Here is a 16,769-nt window from a genome sequence, read left to right as displayed (position 1 = left end):
TCAGCAAACAGCATTGAGATAGGGTGTTGTTTATTGTAATGTCAGCAGGTAGCATTGAGAAAGGGTGGTGTTTATTGTAATATCAGCAGGTAGCATTGAGACAGGGTGGTGTGTATTGTAATGTCAGCAGGTAGCATTGAGATAGGGTGGTGGTTATTGCAATGTCAGCAGGTAGCATTGAGATAGGGTGGTGTTTATTGTAATGTCCTCAGGTAGCATTGAGACAGGGTGGTGTGTATTGTAATGTCAGTAGGTTAGCATTGAGACAGGGTGGTGTTTATTGTAATGTCATCAGGTAGCATTGAGACAGGGTGGCATTTATAGGTAGCATTGAGATAGGGTGGTGTTCATTGTAATGTCAGCAGGTAGCATTGAGACAGGGTGGTGTTTATTGTAATGTGAGTAGGTAGCATTGAGACAGGGTAGTGTTTATTGTAATGTCAGCAGGTAGCATTGTGATAGGGTGGTGTTTATTGTAATGTCAACAGGTAGCATTGAGATAGGGTGGTGTTTATTGTAATGTCAGCAGGTAGCATTGAGACAGGGTGGTTTTTATTGTAATGTCAGCAGGTAGCATTGAGACAGGGTGGTGTTTATTGTAATGTCAACAGGTAGCATTGAGATAGGGTGGTGTTTATTGTAATGTCAGCAGGTAGCATTGAGACAGGGTGGTGTGTATTGTAATGTCAGCATGTAGCATTGAGACAGGGTGGTGTTTATTGTAATGTCAGCAGGTAGCATTGAGACAGGGTGGTGTTTATTGTAATGTCAGCAGGTAGCATTGTGACAGGGTGGTGTGTATTGTAATGTCAGCAGGTAGCATTGAGATAGGGTGGTGTTTATTGTAATGTGAGCAGGTAGCATTGAGACAGGGTGGTGTTTATTGTAATGTGAGCAGGTGGCATTGAGACAGGGTAGTGTTTATTGTAATGTCAGCAAATAGCATTGAGATAGGATGGTGTTTATTGTAATGTCAGCAGGTAGCATTGAGAAAGTGTGGTGTTTATTGTAATGTCAGCAGGTAGCATTGAGACAGGGTGGTGTGTATTGTAATGTCAGCAGGTAGCATTGAGATAGGGTTGTGTTTTTTGCAATGTCAGCAGGTAGCATTGAGATAGGGTGGTGTTTACTGTAATGTCATCAGGTAGCATTGAGACAGGGTGGTGTTTATTGTAATGTGAGTAGGTAGCATTGAGACAGGGTAGTGTTTATTGTAATGTCATCAGGTAGCATTGTGATAGGGTGGTGTTTATTGTAATGTCAACAGGTAGCATTGAGATAGGGTGGTGTTTATTGTAATGTCAGCAGGTAGCATTGAGACAGGATGGTGTTTATTGTAATGTCAGCAGGTAGCATTGAGACAGGGTGGTGTTTATTGTAATGTCAGCAGGTAGCATTGAGACAGGGTGATTTTTATTGTAATGTTAGCAGGTAGCATTGAGACAGGGTGGTGTTTATAGTAATGTCAGCAGGTAGCATTGAGATAGGGTGGTGTTTATTGTAATGTCAGCAGGTTGCATTGAGATAGGGTGGTTATTGTAATGTCAACAGGTAGCATTGAGATAGGGTGGTGTGTATTGTAATGTCAGCAGGTAGCATTGAGACAGGGTGTTGTTTATTGTAATGTCAGCAGGTAGCACTGAGACAGGGTGGTGTTTATTGTAATGTCAGCAGGTAGCAATGTGACAGGGTGGTGTGTATTGTAATGTCAGCAGGTAGCATTGAGATAGGGTGGCGTTTATTGTAATGTGAGCAGGTAGCATTGAGACAGGGTGGTGTTTGTTGTAATGTGAGCAGGTGGCATTGAGACAGGGTAGTGTTTATTGTAATGTCAGCAAATAGCATTGAGATAGGATGGTGTTTATTGTAATGTCAGCAGGTAGCATTGAGACAGGGTGGTTTTTATTGTAATGTCAGCAGGTAGCATTGAGACAGGGTGGTGTGTATTGTAATGTCAGCAGGTAGCATTGAGATAGGGTTGTGTTTTTTGCAATGTCAGCAGGTAGCATTGAGATAGGGTGGTGTTTACTGTAATGTCATCAGGTAGCATTGAGACAGGGTGGTGTGTATTGTAATGTCAGCAGGTAACATTGAGACAGGGTGATGTGTATTGTAATGTCAGCAGGTAGCATTGAGACAGGGTGGTGTTTATTGTAATGTCAGTAGGTTAGCATTGAGACAGGGTGGTGTTCATTGTAATGTCAGCAGGTGGCATTGAGACAGGGGGTGTTTATTGTAATGTCAGCAGGTAGCATTGAGATGGTGGTGTTTATTGTAATGTCAGCAGGTAGCATTGTGATAGGGTGGTTATTGTAATGTCGGCAGGAAGCATTGAGATAGGGTGGTGTGTATTGTAATGTCAGCAGGTAGCATTGAGACAGGGTGGTGTTTATTGTAATGTCAGCAGGTAGCACTGAGACAGGGTGGTGTTTATTGTAATGTCAGCAGGTAGCATTGAGACAGGGTGGTGTGTATTGTAATGTGAGCAGGTAGCATTGAGACAGGGTGGTGTTTATTGTAATGTGAGCAGGTGGCATTGAGACAGGGTAGTGTTTATTGTAATGTCAGCAGATAGCATTGAGATAGGGTGGTGTTTATTGTAATGTCAGCAGGTAGCATTGAGACAGGGTGGTGTGTATTGTAATGTCAGCAGGTAGCATTGAGATAGGGTGGTGTTTATTGCAATGTCAGCAGGTAGCATTGAGATAGGGTGGTGTTTATTGTAATGTCATCAGGTAGCATTGAGACAGGGTGGTGTGTATTGTAATGTCAGCAGGTAACATTGAGACAGGGTGATATGTATTGTAATGTCAGCAGGTAGCATTGAGATAGGGTGGCATTTATAGGTAGCATTGAGATAAGGTGGTGTTCATTGTAATGTCAGCAGGTATCATTGAGACAGGGTGGTGTATATTGTAATGTCAGCAGGTAGCATTGAGACAGGGTGGTGTTTAATGTAATGTCAGCAGTTAGCATTGGGATAGGGTGGTGTGCATTGTAATGTCAGCAGGTAGCATTTAGATAGGGTGGTGTTTATTGTAATGTCAGCAGGTAGCATTGAGATAGGGTGGTTATTGTAATGTCAGCAGGTAGCATTGAGACAGGGTGGTGTTTATTGTAATGTCAGCAGATAGCATTGAGACAGAGTGGTGTTTATTGTAATGTCAGCAGGTAGCATTGAGACAGGGTGGTGTTTATTGTAATGTCAGCATGTAGCATTGAGACAGGGTGGTGTTTATTGTAATGTCAGCAGGTAGCATTGAGATAGGGTGGTTATTGTAATGTCAGCAGGTAGCATTGAGAAAGGGTGGTGTTTATTGTAATGTCAGCAGGTAGCATTGAGATAGGGTGGTGTTTATTGTAATGTGAGCAGGTAGCATTGAGACAGGGTGGTGTTTATTGTAATGTGAGCAGGTGGCATTGAGACAGGGTAGTGTTTATTGTAATGTCAGCAAATAGCATTGAGATAGGGTGGTGTTTATTGTAATGTCAGCAGGTAGCATTGAGAAAGGGTGGTGTTTATTGTAATGTCAGCAGGTAGCATTGAGGGTGGTGTGTATTGTAATGTCAGCAGGTAGCTTTGAGATAGGGTGGTGTTTATTGCAATGTCAGCAGGTAGCATTGAGATAGGGTGGTGTTTATTGTAATGTCATCAGGTAGCATTGAGACAGGGTGGTGTGTATTGTAATGTCAGCAGGTAACATTGAGACAGGGTGGTGTGTATTGTAATGTCAGCAGGTAGCTTTGAGACAGGGTGGTGTTTATTGTAATGTCAGCAGGTAGCATTGTGATAGGGTGGTGTTTATTGCAATGTGAGCAGGTAGCATTGAGACAGGGTGGTGTTTATTGTAATGTGAGCAGGTGGCATTGAGACAGGGTAGTGTTTATTGTAATGTCAGCAAATAGCATTGAGATAGGATGGTGTTTATTGTAATGTCAGCAGGTAGCATTGAGAAAGGGTGGTGTTGTAATGTCAGCAGGTAGCATTGAGACAGGGTGGTGTGTATTGTAATGTCAGCAGGTAGCATTGAGATAGGGTTGTGTTTTGCAATGTCAGCAGGTAGCATTGAGATAGGGTGGTGTTTACTGTAATGTCATCAGGTAGCATTGAGACAGGGTGGTGTGTATTGTAATGTCAGCAGGTAACATTGAGACAGGGTGATGTGTATTGTAATGTCAGCAGGTAGCATTGAGATAGGGTGGTGTTTATTGTAATGTTAGTAGGTTAGCATTGAGACAGGGTGGTGTTCATTGTAATGTCAGCAGGTAGCATTGAGACAGGGGGTGTTTATTATAATGTCAGCAGGTAGCATTGAGATGGTGGTGTTTATTGTAATGTCAGCAGGTAGCATTGAGATAGGGTGGTTATTGTCATGTCAGCAGGAAGCATTGAGATAGGGTGGTGTGTATTGTAATGTCAGCAGGTAGCATTGAGACAGGGTGGTGTTTATTGTAATGTCAGCAGGTAGCACTGAGACAGGGTGGTGTTTATTGTAATGTCAGCAGGTAGCATTGAGACAGGGTGGTGTGTATTGTAATGTCAGCAGGTAGCATTGAGATAGGGTGGTGTTTATTGTAATGTGAGCAGGTAGCATTGAGACAGGGTGGTGTTTATTGTAATGTGAGCAGGTGGCATTGAGACAGGGTAGTGTTTATTGTAATGTCAGCAAATAGCATTGAGATAGGGTGGTGTTTATTGTAATGTCAGCTGGTAGCATTGAGAAAGGGTGGTGTTTATTGTAATGTCAGCAGGTAGCATTGAGACAGGGTGGTGTGTATTGTAATGTCAGCAGGTAGCATTGAGATAGGGTGGTGTTTATTGCAATGTCAGCAGGTAGCATTGAGATAGGGTGGTGTTTATTGTAATGTCATCAGGTAGTATTGAGACAGGGTGGTGTGTATTGTAATGTCAGCAGGTAACATTGAGACAGGGTGATATGTATTGTAATGTCAGCAGGTAGCTTTGAGACAGGGTGGTGTTTATTGTAATGTCAGTAGGTTAGCATTGAGACAGGGTGGTGTTCATTGTAATGTCAGCAGGTAGCATTGAGACAGAATGGTGTGTATTGTAATGTCAGCAGGTAACATTGAGACAGGGTGATATGTATTGTAATGTCAGCAGGTAGCATTGAGATAGGGTGGTGTGTATTGTAATGTCAGCAGGTAACATTGAGACAGGGTGATATGTATTGTAATGTCAGCAGGTAGCATTGAGATAGGGTGGTGTGTATTGTAATGTCAGCAGGTAGCATTGAGACAGGGTGGTGTTTATTGTAATGTCAATAGGTAGCATTGAGATAGGGTGGCATTTATAGGTAGCATTGAGATAGGGTGGTGTTCATTGTAATGTCAGCAGGTATCATTGAGACAGGGTGGTGTATATTGTAATGTCAGCAGGTAGCATTGAGACAGGGAGGTGTTTAATGTAATGTCAGCAGTTAGCATTGGGATAGGGTGGTGTGCATTGTAATGTCAGCAGGTAGCATTGAGACAGGGTGGTGTTTATTGTAATGTCAGCAGGTAGCATTGAGATAGGGTGGTGTTTATTGTAATGTCAGCAGGTAGCATTGAAATAGGGTGGTGTGTATTGTAATGTCAGCAGGTAGCATTGAGACAGGGTGGTGTTTATTGTAATGTCAGCAGATAGCATTGAGACAGGGTGGTGTTTATTGTAATGTCAGCAGGTAGCATTGAGACGGTGGTGTTTATTGTAATGTCAGCGGGTAGCTTTGAGATAAGGTGGTTATTGTAATGTCAGCAGGTAATATTGAAATAGGGTGGTGTGTATTGTATTGTCAGCAGGTAGCATTGAGATAGGGTGGTGTTTATTGAAATGTCAGCAGGTAGCATTGAGATAGGGTGGTGTTTATTGTAATGTCAGCAGGTAGCATTGAGATAGGGTGGTGTTTATTGTAATGTCAGCAGGTAGCATTGAGATAGGGTGGTGTTTATTGAAATGTCAGCAGGTAGCATTGAGATAGGGTGGTGTTTATTGAAATGTCAGCAGGTAGCATTGAGATTGGGTGGCGTTTATTGTAATGTCAGCAGATAGCATTGAGATAGGGTGGCGTTTATTGTAATGTCAGCAGGTAGCATTTTGATAGGGTGGTGTTTATTGTAATGTCAGCAGGTAGCATTGAGATAGGGTGGTGTTTATTGTAATGTCAGCGGGTGGTGTTTATTGTAATGTCAGCAGGTAGCATTGAGTCAGTGTCGTGTTTATTGTAATTTCAGCAGATAGCTTTGAGACAGGGTGGTGTTTATTGTAATGTCAGTAGGTAGCATTGAGACCGGGTGGTGTGTATTGTAATGTCAGCAGCTAGCATTGAGACAGGGTGGTATGTATTGTAATGTCAGCAGGTAACGTTGAGACAGGGTAGTGTTTAATGTCAGCAGGTAGCATTGAGACAGGGTGGTGTTTATTGTAATGTCAGCAGGTAGCATTGAGACAGGGTGGTGTGTATTGTAATGTCAGCAGGTAGCATTGAGATAAGGTGGTGTTTATTGTAATGTCAGCAGGTAGCATTGAGACAGGGTGGTGTTTATTGTAATGTCAGCAGGTAGCATTGAGATAAGGTGGTGTTTATTGTAATGTCAGCAGGTAGCATGGAGACAGGGTGGCGTTTATTGTAATATCAGCAGGTCGCTTGGAGACAGGGTGGTGTTTATTGTAATGTCAGCAGGTAGCATTGAGACAGGGTGGTGTGTATTGTAATGTCAGCAGGTAGCATTGAGACAGGGTGGTGTGTATTGTAATATCAGCAGGTAGCATTGAGACAGGGTGGTGTGTATTGTAATGTCAGCAGGTAGCGGCATCAGGCACAGTAGGATGAGCAAAAAGCGTATCTGTGTACAATAACCTTAAAAGGTCTTAAATACACTGTGCAGTTATTCTGAGTAGAATATTATTTCTGTGCAATATCCGCTGATGTTAAAACAGCATCCTCTGCAATAAGTAACAGCTGTGAAATTTTGTGCAATAAATACCATGTCTCTTTAGCTTAGTAATTGTCTCTTGATATGTCAAATAGTAAATATTATGTAGTAGGAATGCCTAAATGTAGTAATGTGAATTGATGTATATGTTGGATGTTTAGACATAGAGCCGGGAGTAACGTAATTTTGTTCAGTTGCACTTATTTGTGGAATCTGACAAAGTTTACTTTGCCTTTTGATTTTGACTTGACAAATGTTTGATGATCTACTTACACTTCGGAAAGCCACTTAAGAGATGCATCTGTCTGATCCCACAAATTTACAATGTAGGGGTGACCACTGTAATAAATATAACTCCACCTCCATTCTTGATATCTTTAAGGACTATTACAGAGCCTCGTATATTTCAGTCAAGGTTTTGTAAGTAGTAGTGATCTGTCCCATCCTTACCCCTTTGAAGGGTGGGAATTTGAGATTTTAAATGCAAAACAAACAAGGGTATTGCTAACACCGATTTCACTGGAAGAGTTAGAAGAGCCAATCCACACACAAAAAATGAGGAAACCTCCTGGGTTAGATGAGATTCCCTCTGAGGTTTGCAGCTTGCCTTGGACTGTTGCAAAGGTATGGCCTGCTCTTTTGTGAATAGAACATTACTAGGTGAACAACCTCCTCTTCTTAGACACAGTGAGTGACCTCAATCATTTTAAAGCTATAAAGAACCTCTTCAGCTGTTGTCATATAGGCCCCTTACAATTTTGAACTGTGATTATAACATTTTATGGGTGTTACTGCAAGGATGATGTCATCTTCATCCCTCATTTGATTCATCTGCATCATTGTGACTTTGTTCCTCTAAGGAGAACTCATGATAATACAATCTGCACCAGTATGATATTACCAAAACCAGATGAAACTGGGAATCCACTATGTTTGCTCAGTCTTGATGTAGAGAAGGTGTTTGACAGGGTAGAGAGGGGATTTCTGTTCTTTGTCTTAGAGGATGGGATTTCCAAAGGAATTTATCCTTTAACTGCATAATATGTACGATGCAGTGGAGGCTAGAGTGAAAATCTCCTGAAATCTTTCTGAAACATTGCAGGGATTCAAGGGTGCTCATCAAGGATGCCCCCGGTATCCCCATTTGCTGTTTTCTATGTATCTTGAACCATTGGTAGTGATTATTTACTTATCAGATAATCCATTGTTGGCATTGTGGTACCTTAAACCTAAAAAATGTCCTTAGTCGCGGATGATAGTTTCCTGTGTGGTGGTTGGCTTATAGGATTAAGGAGATGTTAACAAGCTGTTTTCTGTGTTCAGGGTTTGATTCCCACAACCTCCAGTGTCTAACCGTGTTACCTCTGAGCATGTTACTTAACCAGACACCACTCCAGGGGTGAATCTGAAAAAGGTCCATGGAGATCAATGCTCTACCTCATAAAACAAATACAGATAAAACAGTATAACGCTTGTGATCTAGGACCATTAATTGACCTACTTCAGCAGTATGGGAAGCTCTAGGGCTTTTCTCACCAGAGATAGAAGTGGCAGAATCTGTTCTTGGATTTAGGTGAAAAGGTTCAGGTATTTCAGTTATTTCTCGTACCTCATGTGTTGTATCTTGCCCTTTCAGTTTGGTCCTCTCTCCCTTATGTTTATGTTCTTAAAAGGTTAAATGATATAGTGAGTATTTATTTATATAAAATGTAAAATCTAGAGTAGCATGGAAAAAGCTAGTTGTGCATTCCTATGAGGGAGATTTTGGGGTCCCTGTTGTGCAGAGATGCTGGTTTGGCAGTTCAACTGGCTGAATTTTTCAGGCTGTTGACACCATCCTGGCAGTCTGTCTGGAAGTGAATGTTGCAGGAGGAGGTAAATCATGAGTCTGAGATTGATTAGTGTTCCATGTTGGCCACCAGAGAGCCCTGCAAATAGTAATTTTAGAGGAAATCAGGAAAGATTCAAGCCTTAATAACCAAGTTTATTCACATCTTAGATTTTAATGAGTTGGTCCCAATATGTCTAGCTACAAAAACAATAGAGTAACAGACAGTGGAACTGTAAGAGACTAAATAATAAACTGGTTTATTGGTATAAAATGGTTAACCAGGGCCAGATATTTTTTGGCAGGAAACACAGGTTAAATTTAAATTCCCACAAACTACAAGGCTTATATATGCATGTCTGCAAGAGAGATACAAGAGAAGTGGAACTGACATACAAAGATGAAATTTATAATTAAGAGTTGGTTCATCTCCTAAAAGATGCTAGACAGCACCCATTTCAGGTTAACACACTGGTTTTAATGTTTTTTCATGTGTACTCAACATCCCAGTGGTGCTGCGGTAGCGTTGTTGCCTCATAGCAAGACGTCCCGTTCGATTCTCAGCTAGAGCATCTTCTGCGTGGAGACATGCGTGAATGGGTGTACCTTAGTTGAAGGTTGTGCGTCAGGGCTGGTAACCCGGTACATAAAAATCCACTACCAATCATTAGCGGACCGGAGTTCTGCTGTGGCGACCCCTAACCGGGAAAAGCCGAAAGACACAAACAAACTCAACATCCCAGTGATAACTAGACATGGGATAAGCTGGGAGAAGCTATAGAACGCAAGTATTACTCAGTCTAGATGGAAACTGGATTAGGGCACTTCCTCCACTAAGTTAAGGAAGTTCAGGATCTTTGCACGGAACTGTTTATACAAATATTTTTACAATCCAATTTGATTAAATAAACTTTTCTGGGACAGATCCCTAAAGTTGGAGACATCAATCGGAAAAATAGAGTTGGAGTCGCATTTTTTGGAGATGTCAGAAACTCCATTTTAGATCAATTCTAGGGTTTGCAGGGACCCAGGAATGGGAGAAAGTCAGGAAACCGAGCTTATATTAGGGAACTATTTTATCTGACTGTTCTCTGTGCATAAAATCTATTGCTAAAATGAAAATTGAGAGTCCCTCTGAATTTAGAAAACGTAAAGTAACTTGTCAGATTTGATGAGTGAAGAAGAGATGGGTGCCTAGAAAGAAGAAGTGAAAATTCCTTAGAAGATGGGACCCATAGCTTTGCTGTGCTGGAAGAATTTAGCAGCTGTCTGACTTTTTACAGGCTTATTGTATTTTCTTTTTTTCTGTATTGTTGTCATTCAGTAATTGTTTTATGGTTGTTTTTATTCTGTACAAGAGAAGTTGGGTGATAGTTATACATTTGTTTTTCATATATATATATATATATATATATATATATATATATATAGGTTTACTATCAAAATTTCGAACGGCACTCCGTCGACTGTACTATAGTCGAACACGGAAGTTCGAAAACTGAAATGTCAAAGTCAAAAAATTAATCTAGGAACGGTTTTAACATGGGTCGAAGTAGGTGTTCAGTATTATTCTGAACTACAAACATCTCCCCTACCTCGACCCATGTTAAAACCATTCCTAGATTGTTTTTTTTACTTCGACATTTCCGTTTTCGAACTTCTGTGTTCGACTATAGTACAGTCGACAGAGTGCCGTTCGAAATTTTGATAGTAAACCATATATATATATATATATATATATATATATATATATATATATATCTATGTTGATCCATCAAAAGTACGTTTCATTGAAACGTACAAGATCAAACTCACTTTCGCGAAAGTGCATTTCATCAAAAATGCACTTTTGCAAAAAAAAATGCCAAAAAAATTAAAACAGTACCATTTATGCAGGGGGCAAGCCCCCCCTGCACCCCCCATGTGGGGGGCTGTGGCCCCCACACCCCCCCCTACTTCAGTATTCTCACTCCAAGATCGCACTACGGGGGGAAGACAGGTGATGTACAACTAAATCTACATGCAAACAACTGTTTGCTTACTCACCTTTCAACAAAAGTACATTATGTAGTTAAGAACAAAAATAAATGACTGTTTTGCAAAAAAAAAAAAATAAATAAATAAAACTAGGTTAGCCCACTAGCCCATACTTTGCTGGATTTGTAATTGGCTGTCTGACAGAACCATACCATTAAGGTGGTCGGGGCATTTGCTCTTAACAGACTAGTATCATCTGAGGTGTCTCACAGGGCTTTGTCTTAGGCACTGTCTTCTTTAGCATGTATATTCTGTCACATAAAAAGCTGATATTAAGGGACTATGGCTATCCCAGTTTGCTAATGAATTAAAGCTGGAGGGTGATTACCAAAGTCCACACAGATACTCTGATTTTCCATCTAGGGCTGGACCAAACAAATCCATAATGCATTAACCATGGGCTCGCCCTCAACTCCAAAAACTGCAGCATAGTTTCCTTTTGTTGCATTACTACATCTTGCCATGTAGATAACATTTCCACTTAAATGTGACACATTTGTTAAGTTGTATGGCTACGTTATTCATCCCTAAGCCGTCATTTCAATATAATGCGCTCTTCACCGTGTGCCAGGCCCGTAAACTGGTTTGAGAGTCCTCGACTTTCCTTCATTACAAGATCTCAGGACTTACTACCCTGAGAGACTAAAAGCTTTGCCCCTGTACTGTAGTGTCATATAGACTCCTGAGGGGGTGATCTCCACTTAGCTTTTTATGCTTTGAATCACCCATCTCTCTTTAAACTCCTTCACCCATGTATTAGTAGTTAAAAAAAAAATACCCATTCTAGAGAGCTAAACATGTACTACCACACTGACATCACCAGATGGTGTTCATAGGTGTTTACTAGGCTAACAACAACAAGGGCTTTAAGCCTAGGCATGCATCCCAAATCTCTGACAAGTTCTGATACCCTTGACAAGTGTAAGCAGGCATTTGGGAGATGAAAGGTTTACAAGCAGGTGCCTGGGTGATGAACCATTTACAGGTTGCCTGTGTTCATTAGAGCCATATGTGCCAAACCAGGGATGAATTTCCTGTTTCCCGTTCAGTTTTCCAAGTTTCACTTAAATTGGGTTATAGGGGAACTCTGCTTTACATGGATGTCTCTGGGATACATCCCTATCTCCCCAGCAGGTCCTATTTATATCACAGGCAAGGTTTAAGTCTTTGGAATAGGTAATTCTGGTGCTGTTTGTTTTGTGGATATGCAGGAGTCCCATCAGAGTGGGGTCTGACAATGCCCTGTATGCCAGGCGTAGATGTCCCCTCAAAAGGCTGTAGGAGATAGAAATACAGAGACAGGGCCTACAGACGGGATGCGTAGGACATTTTACTTATGCCCTGTATTCTATTAGTGAGGAACTGCTGTGGACATTCAAGTTGTTGGATATGCCTGGTTAAGTACATATCAAAGGGGGCATTGTACTCAATGATAGGTCTGATGAATGCAGAAACAGTGAAACAATGACTTCCTTGGACTTAGATGCCATATCTTTGTTTATAAGTTGCGCAACCTAGAATGATTTCCTCATTGCTGTAGACGCATGGTAGTCAAAGGCTAGATTGCTATCTGTTTGTGTCTCTAAGTCCCTGACTACTGGGTCAACTCTAAGGGGTGTGTTGTCAATATGACAGTTACCAGAGGTGGATGACTTCACATAGGATACTATTATGCATTTTCTGGTATTTAGTTTTAGCCCATGACTCTGACACCCGTTGTTTGTCTGTGTCAGCTCCTCCTGGAGAACATTTATGTCAGTGTGAGATTCAGTGACCGCTCCAAATTTGCAATCATCTGCAGATTTAGTCAGCCAGAGACCCGTGACATAGGCCTTGACTTCTGAGAAGTAAATGCCAAAAAGGAGCAGTCCAAGGACTGATCCCAGAGGGACTCCACTTGTGACTGGCCTCTTTGTAAATGTGGACTCCCCAATTCTGACTTCCTGGGTCCTGTCTGTGGGCCATTTGGCTATTCACCAGGTGACATATGGGTTTGTACCTAACCTCTTGAGTTTGCCAGCAGTGCCCAAGTGAGGTATTGCTTCAAATGCCTTGGCCAGGTCAAGGTAGGCAGTGTGAACCATTTTTTCCTCCTTCATTTTTTTTGGTTAACTTCTCAAAGAAGTCCACCTGGTTGAATAGGCATGATCTGCCCTTGACGTCCAGTGTCTGGAAGTTTACTACATCTTTGTTGATCATTTCCATGATAATTATTTCTGTGGTTTTACATACAAAGACTAGAGACTTATGGGTCTGTAGTTTCCAGAGTCTGTAGATATCCAGCTTTATGCAGAGGGATGACTGTTGCTGTTCTCCATTCATAAGACACAAATCCTGTTTGGAAGCTACAGTTAAATAGTAATTCCAGAGGACCTGGCAGGTCATGTTAAATGCTATTTAGATGGCATCCTGGGATATTGTCTGGGCCCACTGATGCAGTCTTATTGGCCTTAGAGAGCATTAAGGACCTGTTCCCTAGTGATAGTAGGGGAGTTGTATTTGATGGTATTTCCTGAGGGAAAGTTGATGGGAAGAGAGGGGTAAAGTTGGATCTGAATTTATCAGACAGGAGCTTTACTATATCTTCTGGCTCAATATAGGTGGCTCCCTTTTCAATGAGCTCTGCACACAATTGTGTATTGCCTTTGAGGTTGTAGACATAGCTAAAGAATACTTTCTGGTTGTCATTGGCCTGGGAGGCCAAACTTACCCCAAATTTGGCTTTGGTAGACTTTATTTGTCCTCTTATTTGATGAGAGTGATTGTATCCCATTGGGTGCTGCATCGCCTAATTTTTGCCATGATTTTCTTCCTCCTGTTATACAGCCTATTAATTTTGTGATTCTGCCAGGGTGGTTTGTTTTTTGAGTTAGTTCTGTACTTCTTCCTGGTGGGTACAGCTTCCTCTATGCAGCTATTAACATACTTGTACAGGGTTTCTGTGAACAGTTGTGCATAAGCAGCAGTGTTCTCATGGTTTATGGGGCTTGAGATTTTGCCAGGTTCTCACTTAATAGCAGGAGGTTAGCCTTAGAGTACTTCCTGAATATTCCAGGTTTAGCTGGGGGTCCAGGTATTATTATTTTTACTCCAAAGGAGGCCATTTTGTGGTCTGACCTTACCAGGGAAGGCATTACAGTAGGGGGTGTGTGGCACTCTCTCATGTTAGTGAGGACCAGATCCAGTATGATTGCAGCCCTGGTTGGTGGATTGACTATCTGGTCCAGGGAGTTTGTGTTTACAAAATCCAGGACACTCTCTGCCTGTATGTTTGGTGTTGTATAGGATTCCCAGTCAGTAGTGGGGTGATTAAAGTCATTGGGTTGAATGGTTGTGTTTCTAATAAATTTAAATGCATGATATCGGTTTCCTGGGTCATAAAGGGGGACCTATAGCTTGCAAGGAAGTGGTGTTAGATTTTGCATATGGTGATTTGAGCATGGAGCAGCTCAAGTGCATTGTCCTGTTTGACCAGCCTTGAAGAATATTTATTTCTGATGTAAATAGAGGCACCTCCACTTTTAGTCCCTGCCTGTGAAGTAGCTGGTCTAAATGTGTGGAAGGCATTATAACCTTGCATTGTTGGTGTGTTGTCTGAGGTTTTAAACCACATCTCAGTGACCACACAGACGTCTACATCCTCTAGGGTGAGGAGAGCTTGTAGGGAGTGGAGTTTTTGGGTTAGACTCCTATCTCTGAGCAGGAACACCTTCACCTTTTGATTTTTTTGCTTTTGATTTGCTGTGTCAGAAGTACTTTCAGTTTGGCATTTTACCTCAAAAAGGTACTATGGGGAGGACAGTGTTTTAGCTAATATTCAAAAGTGTAGAGGGGAGAGATGCAACCCATCCCTGGCAAAGCAGCGTGGCCATGTCTTCCATGCTAACAAATATTGCACCCCCTTAGAATGATACCAGAAGCTGACTTTAATAATTGAATTAGTCATCTTTTGTGGCATCATCCTTGGAGAAGATAAAATGCTGCTAGAAAAGTATCCATAACTGGATTTGAACCCTGCATCACCACGTTTTGTAACATCAATGCACTTGCACCTTATGCCACAGAGAAAGTTAACAAAGATGTTGTAATCCCAGTACATGATATGAGGAATAGAACCCACAGCCTTCAGATCTTCCAGCACCAAAGGCAGATGTGCTCCCTGTTGCACCACTGACTGTGTGACAGATACCTAACCCAGTGAATTCATCATTTCTGGAAAAAGCTGCTTTACCTATCAAGCAGAATATTTCCCAGACAACCTTTAAAAATAATCTGGATGGCTGGATGGGCTGTTACAAATTTTGAGCAGGGATATATGCCAAGAGTCACCCTAATGGTAGGACATTTTTACTGGCCACCACTTTTGGTTGATCTGGCTCCTTTGGCCATAAGCATAGTAAAAACCAACGAATATGATTTGAGATGAGCCTATAAAGTCAACACTGTTTAATTTTATACCCTGCGTTCACAGAACTGATGGTAAGGATTTTGTGTTGTTAACGCAATGGAAATAAATCACTTCACGATGCTTTCAGACTCCATCAAAGAGAGGTTGCTGTCTTTGTTGTGTGCACTAAAGGAATCTACTTTCAATATATTGTATAGTTATCTTTCTTAGAGTCATTAGTCTAGCCTCATCAAATGTTATTTTTGAAGGTACCATCCAGGGTCAAGTTAGGTTTACTCTGTGGCCCGCTGTCATAAGTCTCCCTGCTTTTCCTTTGCACAATGTTAGGAAATCATTAAGATAAATAAAAAAATGTTTTTAAGTGAGTGCTGAAACTCCAGACATCCAGTACCATCTTCGCTAACAGATCGACATTCTGCCAGAAAGTTTACGAGAAGGAAGAATGAACTAATGCTTTCAGGTTCTTGCATGAAGTAGATAAATCTTTGTAATGGTTTGTTTTCTCATTTCTAACTGTACGTTGGTACCCATGTCACTGTATAATGTGTGAGGGTTAGCAAACATTAAAAAAATACATTCACAGTCTTATGACAGATTTTTTGTTCTGTGAGTACGTGAGAAGTAGGTGAACAGGTGAGGCCTGCTGTTTCCTGTAGGGAAGGGACCTAAATGAAAAAAAAAATGCCAGCAAGATATTGCAAAGGTCTGCAACTTGTTGCAAAAATTTTCACAAAGGTAATACTTGAGACTTGAAACCACAGTGAATATAAGAGAGTACTGTAGCTACTTAATTAGTACATTTTAGTTATAACTGACTTCCTATGAAAACACTTCAGACAAGTTTTTTTCAGTATTTTAGTTCAATGTAAAATATAGTATTAATGTAACAAATTTGTAGATGTCTATATGCCACTGATTATATGTAATGTCTTTCAAATCTAAATTTAAGGATGTTCTTTCTTTCTTTCTTTACAGAAGCATTGGATCAGATTGCATCAGATGTGTCTGCTAATACAGGAAATGTTGCATGTGAAAGATGCATCTTGGGAAAGGTACCTTGAGTTTATTCAGCTTTGAACTGCATCTGCTTTTACACTGATGCAGATTTTGTTTTTCATTTTTGGAACTGCCATACATATCATTTGGCTGCACTGTTGTCTGTTGAAAGCTGTCATCTAACACAAGCAGCAATCGTTCATGTTTATTGATGAGGAATCAAACTCGTCTCAAAAGGTGTTCAGGTTTGCCACATAAGTATCAGTGATTGTGCACTCTGTTCTCCACCTGTCAATCCAAAAAGCTTTTAAGTATTTTCATTGTCTCGTTTCCGTATTGTGATAGGAATGAAGTTCCACCATCATCCAGCTCAACTGTGGAAAGAGTTCACAAGTGTATTAGTTTTATTAGGTTTAACTTTAACAAGCAAGCTGATAATTTCTTGTGGATAACCATCCCCCTTTATTAGTTCTAAAACTTGCACCATAATTATTGTCATGTATACATTAATGCGTAGTAATTAAATCACATGTGACAAATCTATAGGTAGAAATACCTCTGTAA

General features: G+C 40.9%; 1 protein-coding gene across 1 annotated transcript in view; it reads left to right on the top strand.

Moving 5' to 3' along the window:
- The window catches only part of LOC122803267, a 531,454-nt gene that overhangs the window by 299,457 nt on the left and 215,228 nt on the right, over nt 1-16,769 (top strand). The window contains exon 3 of the mRNA XM_044072857.1: nt 16,185-16,261. Coding sequence (XP_043928792.1) covers nt 16,185-16,261 — 77 coding nt within the window. The remainder of the gene's footprint in view (nt 1-16,184; nt 16,262-16,769) is intronic.

The sequence above is a fragment of the Protopterus annectens genome, chromosome 5.part1 (assembly GCF_019279795.1).
Source record: "Protopterus annectens isolate FY-2018-M chromosome 5.part1, PAN1.0, whole genome shotgun sequence".
NCBI classification, from domain to species: Eukaryota; Metazoa; Chordata; order Ceratodontiformes; family Protopteridae; genus Protopterus; species Protopterus annectens.
Note: the sequence above shows the minus strand (reverse complement) of the source record. Positions and strands in the feature narration are given on the sequence as shown.